Genomic DNA, 18,227 nt, shown 5'->3' on the forward strand with positions numbered 1-18,227 from the left:
AGAATGCGGGTAGTATTTGCTTTCTCTGTCTTCTTTCTTGAATAATATTGCAGAAATTTCATGATCTCAATGTGCTAATGTGTTCCAGCCCTATTTTAATCCTCATCCATAAAGGTTTTTTAAAATTGCATTCAGTGAGTTGCAGGATGTTTTCTAAACCCACTGAGAATTTCAGTTTTTGTGTAAGTAAGCGCAACGTAATGACAGAGTATGCCAGATCTGCTTCTTGGTATCATGGTTTGCCAAAAATAAATAAATAAATAAATAAATAAATATTTTTTTTAAATCTTACACTGGCTGGGACAAAAAATAAATAAATATCTCAGTAGCAAAGTGCAATAGAATTTTGGAGACAATTTTTTCAAGCCTTTTTGTGTATATATAAAAAACACCAAATTCAAGATAGCAAAAGTTTGGGGATGCTGTCCATAGAGCTGTTCAGATGACAGTATGACAAAATGTCTACATTACAGGTCTAGTTCTTTGTGACTGCTGCACCCTGTGTGACTCTGGGAAACCAAAATGTCTTATCCTTTCATGGAGAGTTAAATAACAAGTTTGCTGTTAAAAAGATCTGATGAAAAACATAGTATTACAGTACAGTACAGTGCATATTTTCAGAAGTAATCTGGACTGCTTCTTCATGGATTGCTGCTTCTTCATGGATTGCTGCCTTGTCGTGGCGAAGGGGCTTGAGTAACTCAGAGAAACTATGGGCTATGCCGTGCAGGGACACCCAAGACGGACAGGACATAGTGGAGAGTTCCGACTAAACGCAATCCACCTGGAGTAGGAAATGGCAAGCCACTCCAGTATCTTTGCCAAGAACGCCCCATGATCAGAAACAAAAGGCTAAAAGATATGACGCTGGAAGATGGGCCCCTCAGGTCGGAAGGCGTCCAACATGCTACTGAGGAAGAGCGGAGGACAAGTACAAGTAGCTCCAGAGCTAATGAAGTGGTTGGGCCAAAGCCGAAAGGACGCTCAGCTGTGGACGTGCCTGGAAGTGAAAGGAAAATCCAATGCTGCAAAGAAAAATACTGCATAGGAACCTGGAATGTAAGATCTATGAACATTGGGAAGCTGGAGGTGGTCAAACAGGAGATGGCAAGAATAAACATCGACATCCTGGGCATCAGTGAACTAAAATGGACAGGAATGGGCGAATTCAGCTCAGATGATTATCATATCTACTATTGTGGGCAAGAATCCCGTAGAAGGAATGGAGTAGCCCTCATAGTCAACAAAAGAGTGGGAAAAGCTGTAATGGGATACAATCTCAAAAATGATAGAATGATGTCAATACGAATCCAAGGCAGACCATTCAACATCACAATAATCCAAGTTTATGCACCAACCAGCATTGCTGAGGAGACTGAAATTGAACAATTCTATGAAGATTTACAACACCTTCTAGAACTGACACCAAAGAAAGATGTTCTTCTCATTCTAGGGGACTGGAATGCTAAAGTAGGGAGCCAAGAGATAAAAGGAACAACAGGGAAGTTTGGCCTTGGAGTTCAGAACGAAGCAGGACAAAGGCTAATAGAGTTTTGTCAAGAGAATAAGCTGGTCATCACAAACACTCTTTTCCAACAACACAAGAGGCGACTCTATACATGGAAATCACCGGATGGGCAATATCGAAATCAGATTGATTATATTCTCTGCAGCCAAAGATGGTGAAGCTCTATACAGTCAGCAAAAACAAGACCTGGAGCTGACTGCGGCTCTGATCATCAGCTTCTCGTAGCAAAATTCAAGCTTAGACTGAAGAGATTAGGAAAAACCACTGGGCCACTCAGGTATAATCTAAACCAAATCCCTTATGAATACACAGTGGAAGTAAAGAACAGATTTAAGGAACTAGATTTGGTGGACAGAGTGCCTGAAGAACTCTGGATAGAGGCTCGTAACATTGTCCAGGAGGCAGCAACGAAAACCATCCCAAAGAAAAGGAAATGCAAGAAAGCAAAGTGGCTGTCCAACGAGGCCTTAGAAATAGCAGAGAGGAGAAGGGAAGCAAAATGCAAGGGAGATAGGGAAAGTTACAGAAACTTGAATTCAGACTTCCAAAGAATAGCAAGGAGAGACAAGAGGGCCTTCTTAAATGAACAATGCAAAGAAATAGAGGAAGATAACAGAAAAGGAAAGACCAGAGATCTGTTCAGGAAAATTGGACATATTAGAGGAACATTTTGCGCAAAGATGAACATGATAAAAGACAAAAATGGGAGGGACCTAACAGAAGCAGAAGACGTCAAGAAGAGGTGGCAAGAATACACAGAGGAATTATATCAGAAAGATTTGGATATCCCGGACAACCCAGACAATGTAGTTGCTGACCTTGAGCCAGACATCCTGGAGAGCGAAGTCAAGTGGGCCTTAGAAAGCCTGGCTAACAACAAGGCCAGTGGTGGTGATGGCATTCCAGTTGAACTATTTAAAATCTTGAAAGATGATGCTGTTAAGGTGCTACATTCAATATGCCAGCAAGTTTGGAAAACTCAACAGTGGCCAGAGGATTGGAAAAGATCAGTCTACATCCCAATCCCAAAGAAAGGCAGTGCCAAAGAATGCTCCAACTACCGTACAATTGCACTCATTTCGCACGCTAGCAAGGTTATGCTCAAAATCCTGCAAGGTAGGCTTCAGCAGTATGTGGACCGAGAACTCCCAGAAGTACAAGCTGGATTCCGAAGAGGCAGAGGAACTCGAGACCAAATTGCTAACTTGCGCTGGATTATGGAGAAAGCCAGAGAGTTCCAGAAAAATATCTACTTCTGCTTCATTGACTATGCGAAAGCCTTTGACTGTGTGGACCACAGCAAACTATGGCAAGTTCTTAAAGAAATGGGAGTGCCTGACCACTTTATCTGTCTCCTGAGAAACCTATATGTGGGACAGGAAGCAACAGTTAGAACTGGTCATGGAACAACTGAGTGGTTCAAAATTGGGAAAGGAGTACGGCAAGGCTGTATATTGTCCCCCAGCTTATTTAACTTATATGCAGAATACATCATGCGGAAGGCTGGACTGGAAGAAACCCAAGCCGGAATTAAGATTGCCGGAAGAAATATCAACAACCTCCGATATGCAGATGATACCACTCTGATGGCAGAAAGTGAGGAGGAATTAAAGAACCTTGTAATGAGGGTGAAAGAAGAGAGTGCAAAAAATGGTCTGAAACTCAACATCAAAAAAACTAAGATCATGGCCACTGGTCCCATCACCTCCTGGGAAATAGAAGGGGAAGATATGGAGGCAGTGACAGATTTTATTTTCCTGGGCTCCCTGATCACTGCAGATGGAGACAGCAGCCACGAAATTAAAAGACGCCTGCTTCTTGGGAGGAAAGCGATGACAAATCTTGACAGCATGTTAAAAAGCAGAGACATCACCTTGCCAACAAAAGTCCGAATAGTCAAAGCTATGGTTTTTCCTGTCGTGATGTATGGAAGTGAGAGCTGGACCATAAAGAAAGCAGACCGCCGACGAATTGATGCTTTTGAATTGTGGTGCTGGAGGAGACTCTTGAGAATCCCCTGGACTGCAAGGAGAACAAACCTATCAATTCTAAAGAAAATCAACCCTGAGTGCTCACTGGAAGGACAGATCCTGAAGCTGAGGCTCCAGTACTTTGGCCATCTAATGAGAAGAAAAGACTCCCTGGAAAAGACCCTGATGTTGGGAACGTGTGATGGCAAGAGGAGAAGGGGACGACCAAGGATGAGATGGCTGGACAGTGTCTGCGAAGCAACCAACATGAATTTGACACAACTCCGGGAGGCAGTAGAAGATAGGAGGGCCTGGCGTGCTCTGGTCCATGGGGTCACGAAGAGTCGGACACGACTAAACGACAACGACGAACATTCTTTTTCATGGCCTCTGTGAATTTATTTATTTATTTATTTTATTTGTATCCCGCCTATCTGGTCAATCGAGGACCACTCTAGGCGGCTAACAATCTTAAAAAAGATTGCACACATATGTTTTTTTCTGTGCCTGCACAGAGGTTCTCGGAAGATTCTAGAGCTTTATCACATTTGCTAGGACCAACCTCTCTGAATGTATGCTGTGCCTGTGCTGGAATGTTCTTCAGTTCCTTTTTGCTGCCGCTGAGGTTCCTCCTCTCGAGGACTGGAGCTACTGTTCGCTAGTCCTTTTTTGTTTTATTTCTTCTCAGTACTCCTCGCCGTTTTGTATTGTCCTTTCAACCATCCCCTCTCTTCTCCTGTTTTGTGAGTTTTGATGATGGTGATGGTGATGGTGATGGTGATGATGATGATAATAATAATAATAATAATAATAATAATAATAATAATAATAATAATAATAATAATAATAATAATAATAATAATAATAATAATAATAATAATTTGAATTCTCTTCCCCACTTCTTCTTGCCATTTTATGGCCCCTGTGGGTCCTTTCAAAAGGTATGCCTTGTGCCCTAACAAAGTTCAGCTCTATATGTGGGACAGGAAGCAACAGTTAGAACTGGATATGGAACGACTGATTGGTTCAAAATTGGGAAAGGAGTGCAACAAGGTTGTATATTGTCTCCTTGCTTATTTAACTTATATGCAGAATGCATCATGCGAAAGGCCAGAATTAAGCTTGCCGGAAGAAATATCAACAACCTGAGATATGCAGATTATACCACTTTCTGATGGCAGAACGTGAGGAAGAATTAAAGAACTTTGTAATGAGGGTGAAAAAGGAGAGTGCAAAAATGGTCTGAAGCTCGACATCAAAAAAATTTAAGCTCATGGTCACTGTTCCCATCACGTCCTGGCAAATAGAAGGGGAAGATGTGGAGGTAGTGACAGATTTTACTTTCTTGGGCTGCACGATCACTGTAGATGGTGACAGCAGCCACAAAATTAAAAGATGCCTGTTTCTTGGGAGGAAAGCGATGACAAACCTTGACAGCATCTTAAAAAGCAGAGACATCCCCTTGCCGACAAAGGTCCGCATAGTCAAAGCTATGGTTTTTCCAGTAGCGATGTATGGAAGTGAGAGCTGGACCATAAAGAAGGCTGACCGCTGAAGAATTGACGCTTTTGAATTGTGTTGCTGGAGGAGGCTCTTGAGAGTCCCCTGGACTGCAAGGAGAACAAACCTATCAATTCTAAAGGAAATCAACCCTGAGTGCTCACTGGAAGGACAGATCCTGAAGCTGAGGCTCCAGTACTTTGGCCATCTCATGAGAAGAGAAGACTCCTTGGAAAAGACCTTGATGTTGGGAAAGTGTGAAGGCAAGAGGAGAAGGGGACGACAAAGCATGGGATGGTTGGACAGCGTCATTGAAGCTACCAACATGAATTTGACCAAACTCTGGGAGACAGTGGAAGACAGGAGGGCCTGGTGTGTTCTGGTCCATGGGGTCATGAAGAGTCAGACATGACTTAACAACTAAACAACCACAAGCAATCACTACAGAAGTAGTTTATTTTTAAAACTAAAAGGCAGGCTGTAGCTAAAGAGTTCAAAGATGGAATTGTTGTTCACTGGAAAGATATTAAAAAGTCATTCTTGTGCTAAGAGATCCTTTGGTAGTTGGAGCAGTTGCATTTAGCAAATGTGATGTACCATTTAATACTAGATCTGATGTTAACCAAGTCTCATGCATAAAAATTATATCATGATTTCTTCTAATTTGCAAATATATTATGTCCTAGTTTTTATTTGACCAGCCTGTTGCATGCCGTGAAATACATTTTAGATAGTGCTTACTGTAACCAACTTTTTTTCAAAATATTTGGGAACTGTTTACATGCAGCGATGAGATTATAGCTCTGTTCTTAAGCGCTCATGTGTCCCATAGATTTTGTCTTAACAGTAGAGTCTTACCTTCCAGTGTAATTGAAGGCAAGTCTGTTGAAATAAAAGTTACAATACATTTCTACTCAGATCTTGAAGGAGATAAAATATTTCCATCAGTAATATTTCTCAATTTGTTAGGCTGACCAGTCCAACTTCCGAAATAGACCATAATTTAGGATTTTATTTTTAACTGGTGTTGTGACCATTTTGCAGTAGAAGTGCTGAAAATGTGAGAGTTTTTAAGATGACTCCTACCTTCTCCATAATAGCTCAAGCATGCTCTGCAGGAGTAGTGTTAGATTCAGAAAGCTTACTGGCAATAATTTGTACTCTCTTTGTAGTATAAGATCTTTGTTTCTGTTTTATTGTAAGTTTTGTAGGATTTCTAGTGCGTGCCTGATTACCACATTTTCCTTTACTATATATAGGAATATATTCAGATGCTTATGCCTCCACTAATCCAGAAATGGAACATGTTGAAAGATGAAGACAAAGACCTTTTCCCTTTATTAGAGGTGAGTAGTAAGTGGGCATAAGCTGTCTGAGAAGAATTAGAAGAATTTATTTTTGAGTAAGGATGCCAAAAAACAAACAAACAAAAAGACTGTAAGAGCCAATGACACTGGCAGTTAAGTGGCATTCTTCTCTTGGGTCTTGCATTTTCAAACCCAAGACTCTGGTTCATTCAGCCATTTATGAAGGTTCTTGGTGTGACAGTGCATATATTCCCTTTGTATATTAAAAAAAAAGCCTTTTAAAAAGAAATCTGTGTACCAAGTATGCTTTTTGGTTAATTATATGTCAAAATACAACCAATGTTCATTTGTGTTTTAGTGCCTATCATCGGTTGCCACTGCCTTGCAATCTGGCTTCCTTCCATACTGTGAACCAGTGTACCAGCGCTGTGTGAACCTGGTACAGAAGACTCTTGCACAAGCCATGGTATGTTTCTGTTCTTAACCGTAAAAGAACAAGGACATTCAATTTCAATTGTGTTTTCAGGCAGTGCTTGCTGTCTAGAGATCTATAACATTTGTTGACCTATGTTGGCCAAGATATATGAAGAGCAAAAATATGTGCTCTACATTGCAAGCGTTACTTGACTATGTTTTTTTCTCTTAATTACAGTTGCACAATGCTCAGCCAGACCAGTATGAAGCTCCAGATAAAGACTTCATGATTGTGGCTCTTGATTTACTTAGTGGTTTAGCTGAAGGACTTGGGGGCAACATTGAACAGTTAGTAGCTCGGAGCAATATCCTGACATTAATGTACCAGTGCATGCAGGTGAGACAAACAATTCCCCCCTCCATCCTTTTAGGTCCCAAGTGTTAAACTGTAAAGCAAAGAATTGTTTCGTCCTTTTTCTCTTTTAGGATAAAATGCCTGAGGTACGACAGAGTTCTTTTGCCTTGCTAGGTGATCTGACAAAGGCATGTTTTCAACATGTGAAACCTTGCATTGGTATGTTACCCACCATTTCAATATAGTTCTTAGCAGGTATATAGACTATTGTTGTGTTTTGATATCTGAATATTAAATCACAGACCCAAATCTTGTTGTTTAGCATAGTAAATTGCATTAGCATCGGTCCATTGAATCAGTGGGGATTTAATGAGTCAATTCCTCCATAAGTTCCAGTTGATAAGAACCTTTATCAACTTTGTCCATGGTTTGGATACTCTTCCATCACCTAACATGAATGATACTAAGACATATTCCTTACTAGTTGTAATTTTTGGCTTTGGCTTGGTAATCTAATTAGTACCCATTATCTATTAGGGGAATAATATCTATGCGTTCCATATGATATAAGAGGGGAACGAGTACTAATTTGTAATCACTCAATTACTGTATTGCTATTAGTAGTAACAAAATATTTTTATTCTTCTTCGTGGCCTCTGTGAATGCACACGATAGGATTAAGTCTGCGCCTGCGCCGGACTCCTCGGAACATCCTAGAGTTTAGGAAAAAAATAGAATAATTAAGTGTTGCCCCTATAGCGCATGCTCCGCCCGCCCGTAGCCTCAGTTCCATTTTACTGCCTTCGCGCACGGAACTTCTCCTGCTAGAGCTCTCATTGTCTGCCTTTTTCTGGTCTTTTTCGGCTTGACTTTTGGCATTTTAAACGACTACTCTTTCCTATCTGTTGCCCCTTTTGACTCGGATCGTGTTTGGACTATGTTGCTTGCTGTTTTTTGTGATTTTTCTGGCTGACCTCGGACTGTTTTGTCGACTACATTTTGGCTTGTTCCCCCCTCGCTTGCTTTCCTGAGCTCGGACTGTTTATCACTTCTCTACTCGGTTTAATCCTTTGGATTGGTGCTGTGAGTTTTTCGCCCCCTTGCTCTCTGATTTATGTCCCCCTTGGGCCACTTTAGGAAGTGCATCTCATGTAGTCACAAGCTACCATTCTCATATGGCCACGAGTGTTGCTTGTTTTGTTTGGGGGAGGCACATTTATCTCAGTCCTGTAAAGAGTGCAAGAAATTCACGTGAGTGGCACTTAGAGCGCAACAGCAGAGGTTAAAACTTTTTCACTGGGACGCCACCCTCTCTGCTTCACAGCCTAGTGCTATGGAGGCAATGCCATCCCATTCTATTGCATCCAGAGCAGACGACTCTGCCAAATCTCTGCCTATTCAACCACCTTCTAAACCAGGGAGACTGACAAAAAAAAGTCATCATCGACGTCGAAGGCAGCCTTACCGCTGGTTGATGCTGTCGACAACTCTGCTCCCGGCACATCTGAAGAGGCCCCTGCCCTTAAGTCATCTTCTAGGGCGTCGAAATCCTCGACCACGGATTCTTCAAGAAAAAAGAAAGACAAGGCGCCCTTGAAACCGAGAACAGATAAGGCGTCTAAGGGGGATGATTGCCGCTGCCCAATTACATCCATTCCCACTTCACCCCCTCTCCGATTTTGGAAGAGGGTGAGGAATCACAAGTGGGTTGCCTCGGCGACGTGGACTCTTTACCACCCCGGCAAATATCGGTGGTGGCAGGAACGCAAAGCCGTTCGTCCAGCCCTAACCCGATAGATGGAATACCAATATCTAGTGTCGGTTCTGCCCTTCATAGCCCTGTTTCGACCGGGTGGGCGTCTTCAGTGCACTCTCATTCACGATCCCCAAGCCCAGCCTCTCCACCGCATGAGGCCAGCGAAGACAAAACACACCTCTCCCTCTTGACCCCGTCGGCCATGCCAAGAGATTGTTATTTTGCCTTGGGCTTCTCAACACCGAGACAGGGCTTACCGGGATGACTCTTACCTTATCAACCTTAACCATCACCGTCAACATCAAGGGAAGGACACTGAGACAGACTCCCTTTCCGAGGATGAGGCTTACTGCTCACATAAGAGAGTGCGCTATGTTTATGCCTCCTCTTCTTCATCATCTGCTTCCCCCCCCCAACATCGGGGTCGAGGAGCGCCCCAGGTCGATCCACCTTCATGCAAACCGACGTTGGGACACCACAGGCCTAAGCCCAGTCACGACCACAGGTCCAAGTCCATGCAACCTGACACTGCAGGTAGACCATCTGCACCTGCTCGGGCACCCTCGCGACAGGTGGAGCCCCCTAAGACTCATGGGAAGAGACCTCATCTCTCTTCACCTCCACCTTCCTTACCGGAGGAAATATATTCTTCAGCAGGCTCGGCGGCACCACTGCCCGCCCCATTTGAGGGATCGGATAATGAATCCATCACAGGTGCCCCATCAGAACTGGGCACTTCAGACATTCATACCCCTTCATCTCCTGAAGACTTTTCATTGTACGTGCAAATGGTCTCTTGTATGGCAAAGGCTCTTAAGTTGGACATTGAAAAGCCCTCTCCCCCTACAGAGGATCTTGTTTTGGGGATTGTTAATAAGGACAAAGCACCTCCGCTCAATATAGCATTCATCCTGTCCTTGCTGACTACAATCAAAGAATCTTGGTCCACCCCGGCCACCTCTACACAGGTTACCTAAAGGGTGGAGAATTATTACAAAACGCATGGAGAGGATGCAGCCTTCCTGACTAAGCACCTTGTGCCCAATTCAATCATTGTCCAATCTAACCAATCTAAGGCTTCCTCAAAAGCTCAAGTCAATCTAAGGCTTCCTCAAAAGCTCTTCCACCAGGGAAGGCAGAAAGTTAGATGTGCTGGGCAGGAAAATGTACTCCTTCACCACCTTTCTCATCAGGGTGGCAAACTATCAGGCAGCCATGGCTGCGTACCAGCATCAGCTTTGGGAGAGGGTACTGTCTGCCCTCCAAGAGGCACTGGATGACACCAGACCCCTTCTTCTTAACACCTTTGAGGAGGCGGTCAGTGTGGCAAAACATCAGTTGCTAGCCTCATGTCATTCTGCCGACATTGCATCCAAAGCCATGACATCCTCCATCATCCTACGTCATCATGCTTGGCTTCGGTCTTCTGGCATCAGTGAAGATGCCAAAAATCGTATTGAGGTTCTCCCCTTCGATGCCACTGGGGTGTTCAATGACAAGACAGAAGAATCGATGGAAAGCTTCCACAAGATGAAAAAGATGGCAAAGTCCTATACCATACATCAACAACCCAGGTTTCAATCCTACCAATGGTGCAAACCTTACAATACCCAGCATTACTTACCATCTTCATTCCAAACTTACCGGTCTTTCAAACAGCAGCCGCAAACCAGACTTCCTCAGCCCTCATCAGCATCCCCTTCCTTCCGCTCTCAAGCCCAGGGTCACAGACGTCAGTCCTACCGTCCTCCTGCCAAGAAAACATTATATTTGACTCCATGACTGCATTACCACACAGCCCCCCCTCGTCTGGCACAGTTTCTTCAAAACTGGTCAAGTATCATGACCGACAAGTGGGTTCTCAACATCATTTAGTTGGGTTACCATCTAGAATTCTCAGAACTTCCCCCTCTGGGTCAGATCAAACCCACAGGATTCGATCCAGCCCTGCAAACGGAGATCTACAATCTCCTCCAGAAACACTCTGTGCAAATAGTTCCCCATGATCAAACTACCAGCGGATTCTACTCCAGGTATTTCGCGGTTCACAAGAAAGTCGGGGGCATCTGGCCAGTATTGGATCTTCGGACGTTAAACTCCTATCTGCTCACAAAAAGGTTTCACATGGTCACAATCGAAAGCATACTCCATCTGCTGCGTTGGGGGGACTGGTTCACCGTCATAGACCTCCAAGATGCCTATTTTCGTATTTCTATTCATCCTCGACATCGAAAGTATCTGCGTTTTTATTTTCTAGACACTGTTTATCAGTTCTGTGCCCTCAAGTAACAACTGACGCCTGCCCTACAGGCTGGGGCGCCCATTGCAAGGATCACAATATTCATGCCCTCTGGTCACCCAAAGAACAACAGCTGCACATCAATCACCTGGAGATGTGGGCGGTCATAAAGGCGTTTTGGGCGTTCCTCCCTCTTCTGCAAGGGCGAGCTTCTCAAGGGGTAACGGACAATACAACCACAATGCACTACATAAACAAACAAGGCGGCACTCACTCTCTCACGCTTCTATACCTGGCAGTCCTTCTATGGAAATACTGTTACACCCATCACATATTCCCGGTGGTAGTTCACATACCCACTGCCGACAACCAATTAGCGGATGCCCTCAGTCGCCTACCCACGCAAACCCACGAATGGGAACTGGATGCGACGGTCTTCCTTCAGATCTGCCAGAGTTGGGGTACACCTCATATCGACATGTTTGCGACCAACAACAACAGGAAATGCGCCAGATACTGCTCCAGGGCAGGTCGCAGCCACGGTTCCCTAAGAGATGCGTTGATGGTACCGTGGGAGAAGACCCTTCTCTAACTTTCCCCTCCACTTCCTCTTGTTCAAATGACTATAGTCTGCATTCGCCAGATGGGAGCAAACGCCATTCTTATCGCACACTTTTGGCCACGCCAGTCATGGTTCACCACGCTCAGAACCATGGCGGCCGACCACTTCGAGCTTCCACACATTCCTCACCTCCTCACTCAGGACGGCGGCGGCCTTCACCACCCAGATGTTCAGTCACTCCACCTTGCAGCGTGGAGGATTCTCCCTTGATTCAGGATGTGTTGGAAAAGGCAAGGAAGCCTTCCACTAATCTTATATGTATACATATATGTATACATATACATCTTAAATGTATACATATAAGTGGAACAATTTCTGTAAATATGCTTCATCCAAGGTTTTCCAACCCAGTCCGGTCGCCTTATCTGACCTCCTTTACTATCTCAGACACCTATTCGACTTGTGTTTGACAGTTTCCACACTTAAGGTCTACATATCCACCATTGTAGCACACCAACCACGCAGTTCTGATGCAGCTAGACTCTTTTTGCACCCTACATTGAAGCTGTTCTTGAAGGGTCTCACCAACCTTCGCCCATCGATCAGATCGCCTCTACCTCAGTGGTCATTGCACCTCGTCCTCCACGCACTCGCACGACCACCTTTTGAACCTCTTCGTCTCTTATCCTCTAAGACTCTTGTTTTTTGTTGCTGTCACCTCGGCGAGGCGAGTTAGCTGTGCTTAGGGCTAACCCTCCTTATCTTCAATACTTCTTGGACAAAGTGGTCCTTTACCCGGACATTTCCTTTCTACCTAAAGTGAAATCGACCTTTCACTTGAACCAACCTTTGGTTTTACCTATGCTTTTTTCCAACCCGTCTTCTCCAGTTGAAAGACTGTTCCTCAGCTTTGATGCGCGTCAAGCACTTGCTTACTATACATCATAGACTAAAGATTTTCGTCATTCGACCAAACTGTTTGTCTGTTTCCAGGGACACCGTAAAGGTGAATAAGCCTCTTCTCAAACTTTGTCTCGGTGGCTGGTTTCCACCATTACTCTTGCCTATGAGCTGGCAGGCAAGACTCCCCCTAGTGGCATCAGGGGTCACTCTACACGAGCGATGGCAACTTCTACGGCTCTGCTCCAAGGGGTGGACCTATCGGTCATCTGTAAAGCTGCAGCATGGTCCAGGGTCTCCACCTTTATAAGAATTACAGACTGGACCTTTGGGCTAAAAGGGAGGCCAGTTTTGGGAGAGCTGTTCTCATGTCCTTCCTTCAGTGGCGACCCTCCTCCGGTAAGATGGCTTGCTACTCACCCTATCGTGTGCATTCACAGAGGCCACGAAGAAGAAGAAGAGGTTACCTACCTGTAACCATAGTTCTTCGAGTGGACCTCTGTGAATTCACACATCCCGCCCAGCCTCCCCTCTATCCATCACTGCTTAATTGGCTCATCCATAATAGGAGCTTACCACTGGCGGATAAAATGGAACTGAGGCTACAGATGGGCGGAGCATACGCTATAGGGGCAACACTTAATTATTCTATTTTTTTTCCTAAGCTCTAGAACGTTCCGAGGAGTCCGGCGCAGGCGCGGACTTAACCCTATCGTGTGAATTCACAGAGGTCCACTCAAAGAACTATGGTTACAGGTAGGTAGCCTCTTCTTTTCTGTTCTTATTTCCATCATGCACCCTCCCAACACACTCCAGATCACAGCTTAATGGTTTTTGTAACACAGAATGAGTGCTACTAAACTGCTTTCTTTTTGGATTCAGAGTTTTCGTCAGGGATCTTGTTTCTGACTGATGGAGGAATGGGGGATTGGTTTGTGTGGGTTGCAGCCTGTTGTCGGGAACTGGGAAGAGGAGTGAAGCATGCAGATGACACTTGCAGAAACCATTCAGGAAGCACAGCTATCTGGCTTAGCTCATCCATGATGTAATCTGTAGTATTGTTTCTGATTGGGATAGCAGTGGGGATTCCATTCCAGAAAAAGGGATTAAGTTGGGAGTTGCCTCAGGGCTGGTGTAGGATCCCCTGATGGTAGAAATGTGTTTTCTTTGCACGTCTGTCATAGGGTGGAGGATTAGTGGTAAACATCTCACTTCCTTTTCAGCAGAACTTCCTGCTGTGGTTTTAATTAAAACAAGACCAACCTTCAGATGTCCAGACACTTAAGATTATATCTCTGCCACTCCCATTTCAATAACAGAACTTCCTTTGTTTGAAACAGAGCTGACGTTTACTGTTCTGGATTGATTCTCTGATGGACTTTTGACTTTTAACTTGGACCCAAGTTACGGGGTAGGAGTATGGATATCGGGAGGATGAAATAGGGACAGATCTTCATGAGAGTGTTCAGTTAAAATGAGACTGTATTGCAGTGAAACTACATATATTAAGTTCTATCAATTCAATTTTTGTTAATAATATGGCCTTTTAACGTTCTTTTCAGCTGAATTCATGCCAATTTTGGGAACCAACCTAAATCCAGAGTACATTTCTGTGTGTAACAATGCCACGTGGGCAATTGGAGAAATTTCTATTCAGATGGGTAAGGTTTATTTGTTCAGTGGTAGTTTGGGTTTTGAATCATATGGAATTACTTTTGGTCCTGTTACTAGTTAAGTTTCGCTGAGACTTAAATTCTCAGTTGTGCTAATATGTATATGTATATATGTAAGAATGAATGAATATATATTTTTAATGGATGGTTTGTTTTCTTTTCTAGGTATAGAGATGCAGCCTTATATTCCTATGGTCTTGCACCAGCTTGTAGAAATCATTAACAGACCCAACACACCAAAGACTTTGTTAGAAAACACAGGTACCCTATAATGGAACAGTGTGCTATGAATGAAGTTATGATGATGTATGTTTTTGAACCAGGTTATTGAGAGCTACAGGTGAACTATGTCAAAGTAAAAACTACTCTAGATAGTTTTGCACCTTGATGGATAAATAGGGTCTGTTTTTATTACACAAACCAAGAGAGCATTAGGCTCCTAGTTTAATTACTAACATATGGTTCCAAACACACCTAAAAGTAACAGAATTTACTTGCCTTGTGTGCATACAAATTATATGTGTGTTGCGTGTAAATTGCTAACTTTCTAAGCAAACTATTTTTAAAACTAACTACCTGAGTGTTAGTTGTATATAATGTTATAAAAGTTTCCAGAGAAGTAGCCATATCAGCCTGTATTAGCATATTGGCAAAATTAAAGGGGGGGAAGCCCAATCATAGAACATTGTGGCACCTTAAAGACTCGTAGTTCTGTTTCAGTGAAACCTTCTGTGGATCACCATCCACTTCTTGTATCCAAGGAACTGTATGTTGATCCATGAAAATTCACACTGTATCTGTTAGTCTTAAGCAGAGATGGGGGTATTCGTATATGAATGCAAATATCCCCGCACAGGTGGTGTTAACAAGGGTTAACGATCCACTCACCGATCCACCGCGGACAGTGCGATTCTACGAATGGCTCTGCAGCGCGTGATCCGCTCGCTACTCCTGGCAGGAGGCAGGAGTACAAGCCTCCCTGGAAGGTCGAAGAGTGACGAGCGGATCACGTGCTGCGGAGCCATTTGTAGAATCGCGCCGTTCACGTCCGCATCAGATTGGTGAGTTTGATCAGTGAGAGAGACCGTCTGGCTCCATGGGGCTGGACCCTCGTTAACGCCACCTGTGGGGGGATATTTGTATTCCTATACGAATACCCCCATCTCTAGTCTTAAGCAAGGTTCCCTCTAAGGTGCACGGCTGCGCAAGCGTGCATGACTCCGCCCCCTCTCTGCACAGCATTCCTCCTCCTCTGCTCACTCTTAGTGAGCATTTCCAGTCCCTTTGGTTCTGGTCGCGGGGGGGGGGGGGGCGGATTCCCATCCAGCAGGGCTCAAAATATGAGGTAACGTTGGTCTTAAGGTTTCATAATATGTTATCATTTTTCTTCTTTTTAAATTTGCCAGCATATGTAAACTTGCTTTAACTAGCTTAAATAGATTGTTTTGGTAAAAGATCTGCTAATCATCTAATATTGGTTGCAGAGTGAGGAGGCCTTTCAATCGGACTTTTGAGGCTTGTCTTGCATCAAAGCATGTCTTTTTATTTAAAAAAATCTTAATTTTTTAAAAAAATGTTAGTCATAACTTCTCAGACTGTCTGCACTGTTATCTGCTACCCAACCCATTAATGCCTATTTATAGTCAAAATCGTTAGTGGTAATGAGCGATTATCTGGATTTCAGTCCAGATACTGAACATTTTGTTGTGAAGTTTACGGATGCTGATGAATGTCAGAGTGTGTTCTATACAAGTTTGTTAGATGGCTAGCAGAAATATAAAAGCTGTATATATTAGACTGAAATGGGAGATGTTACTGCTGTGTAGAAAGTTAACTCCATGGTGTGGTGATCTGGCACATTATAGGTATTGCACTATTCACACTGAGTTTGCAAACAATTTTTGTCTTATGCAGTAGTAATTTTAAACCAAAGAACCTCCTGAACAATAACAGAGAGTGAAACCCAATACCATTTCTCTCCAGTCTTTGGTGCATTACCTGTAGTGCTGGCTTCTTACTTGCTGCAGAATTTAAAAGACATCAGATCCCTCACTATTGCTTTTAAATAAATATGTGACAATATGGTATTACAAATATATGTTGAATGTCTTGTACTTAGGTTTGTTGTGGGATATTCTGCTGTGTACTACAGTATGTTATGATATTTGAAATCTTAATACAGTGTGTAGAGATCTAGTAAGCCTGACACATTATGGCCATTTTTTAAATAAACGTTGTAGGAATGCCTAACAAAAACAGGCTGTGCAGTCTGAACTCTAGTTTTTATTCTCAACCAGTCCAAAATGTTTTTATAAACTTCTTAATTGTGATAACTATAATTGAATTAATCATATCTAGTTCTGTACCCTCAAGTAATTTGCAGATGCTTGTATTATTTAATATCAAAGCCTAATAAATGCAACAAGTAATTTAAACACAAAGCTGAATATTCTGTTTTAGCTCTATGAATTACAATGAGTCTCTCTCTATATAACCCATTTACAATGTTGGTATATCCTACACCAAATCTCATAGTGAAAAGAGCATCATCTGCTTTACTGCATGTGTTCATGAGATTGTTCACAAATGCCTGTTCTGGAGTGTTGCATAATGTCTTTTAAGCATAGACTTCTCTGCTTCATATAAATCTGCTGGATTTTGGTATTCATGTAGTTTGCTTCAAATAATCCTTAAACATACCCTCTCTCTCCCTTTTCTGAAGAATTTCTCTGTGAGCTGAGAGAACACATACATGGCCTTTGTCCAAACAGTTTCTCCACACGGACTAGTGTCTCTCAGATAGCATTATGTTCAGAAGGAAGAGGCCACTTTCATCTTTCTGCCTGGGTTTTGGCTTCTAAAAATGTTTAATAATTGGTTTATATTGCAAGATAATGAAATATGCTATTACCTTAATATAAAAAGATAGATAGTCCACTGTATTTGGCTTTAAATTACAAAAGAAATCAGGCATTATCAAATAGATTTCAATTTTATTTCTCTACTCTGAAAAAACATGTATCTTTTTTAAGTTTTGAAATATCAGATTCAAAGCATTAAAAATATACCCCTTAAAATTTTGATTACAAATACTAGAAATAAAGATGAACTACTAGATACTAAAGATATCAAATATGCCACTGAATTCATAGTATTGTCATAGATTGAAAAGTCTGCAAATGCTAAGTTAAAAAGAACACTTGGATTTTAATCACGGCCTTGATGTTCTCTCATTCACTGAATCCCTTTTTCCTTTATTCCCTTCCCTCCTCCAAATAGTATGCCACATGTTGCTGCCCCTTATTTTTATGGGTGGTAATGAACAGCACTGGTGAATTCTTATGTTTATTATCATACACAGGTTCTGTTGGTTTCTGTTTCTGAGTTATTTGTTGTTTTTTCTTTATTTTTCTCCTTCCCCCCTCATTTGCTCATGTCTTGGTTGGCGTTTGGTGGTGTATAACCGTGGTTGCGTTACCTTAGCAATAACAATTGGTCGTCTTGGTTACGTTTGTCCTCAAGAGGTGGCCCCCATGCTACAGCAGTTTATAAGACCCTGGTGTGTATTATTCAATCTTTTTTTTATTCATTTTTCTCCACTTTCTTCTTTCTTCCTTTCCTCTTTCTATCTCACTTCTAGATATATTTTTCAGTTGGTTACAAAAATCACTATTCTTAATCATTGCCAACCATGTGACTAATCTTGTCCTATCAGGTTTGTGAGTTTTAGCAGTACCGTCATGTATATAGTTCATGTGGCTAACAACTAATTGATGCATGGGATAAGATTGTCACATGCTTGATGTGTTAAAGCTTGATTATTAAAGGCATTTTAAAATCCACCAGAATGATGAAATGCATGCAAGTAGTGTAAAATGTTAAACACCGCATTACATTATTTCAAACTCATTTGCAATTTGACTTGCTGTCTGAAATATATGTTTATAGATTTGTATTAAATAGCTTGCTTGCTGCTGTAACAAGTGAGAGATGTTATTGGTACCTGACATAATTTTTACTGTG

General features: G+C 42.5%; 1 protein-coding gene and 1 long non-coding RNA gene across 3 annotated transcripts in view; one reads left to right on the plus strand and one right to left on the minus strand.

Annotated features, from left to right (window-relative positions):
* The window catches only part of TNPO1 (transportin 1), a 67,311-nt gene that overhangs the window by 40,744 nt on the left and 8,340 nt on the right, over positions 1-18,227 (plus strand). Inside the window, exons 14-20 of one of the 2 annotated variants that reach the window (XM_020790215.3) lie at positions 6,258-6,344; positions 6,664-6,771; positions 6,958-7,116; positions 7,206-7,293; positions 14,094-14,192; positions 14,370-14,465; positions 17,688-17,763. In XM_020790215.3, the coding sequence (XP_020645874.1) occupies positions 6,258-6,344; positions 6,664-6,771; positions 6,958-7,116; positions 7,206-7,293; positions 14,094-14,192; positions 14,370-14,465; positions 17,688-17,763 (713 nt within the window). The remainder of the gene's footprint in view (positions 1-6,257; positions 6,345-6,663; positions 6,772-6,957; positions 7,117-7,205; positions 7,294-14,093; positions 14,193-14,369; positions 14,466-17,687; positions 17,764-18,227) is intronic. The other variant, XR_013542229.1, reaches the window with a different exon arrangement.
* Positions 7,709-18,227, minus strand: part of LOC110077313 (uncharacterized) — a 28,301-nt gene continuing 17,782 nt past the window's right edge. The window contains exons 2-4 of the long non-coding RNA XR_012084498.2: positions 10,475-10,580; positions 8,540-8,638; positions 7,709-7,787 (exon numbers count right to left, since the gene is read on the minus strand). This is a non-coding gene — a long non-coding RNA (uncharacterized LOC110077313). The remainder of the gene's footprint in view (positions 7,788-8,539; positions 8,639-10,474; positions 10,581-18,227) is intronic.

Source organism: Pogona vitticeps, chromosome 2, assembly GCF_051106095.1.
Source record: "Pogona vitticeps strain Pit_001003342236 chromosome 2, PviZW2.1, whole genome shotgun sequence".
Taxonomy (NCBI): domain Eukaryota; kingdom Metazoa; phylum Chordata; class Lepidosauria; order Squamata; family Agamidae; genus Pogona; species Pogona vitticeps.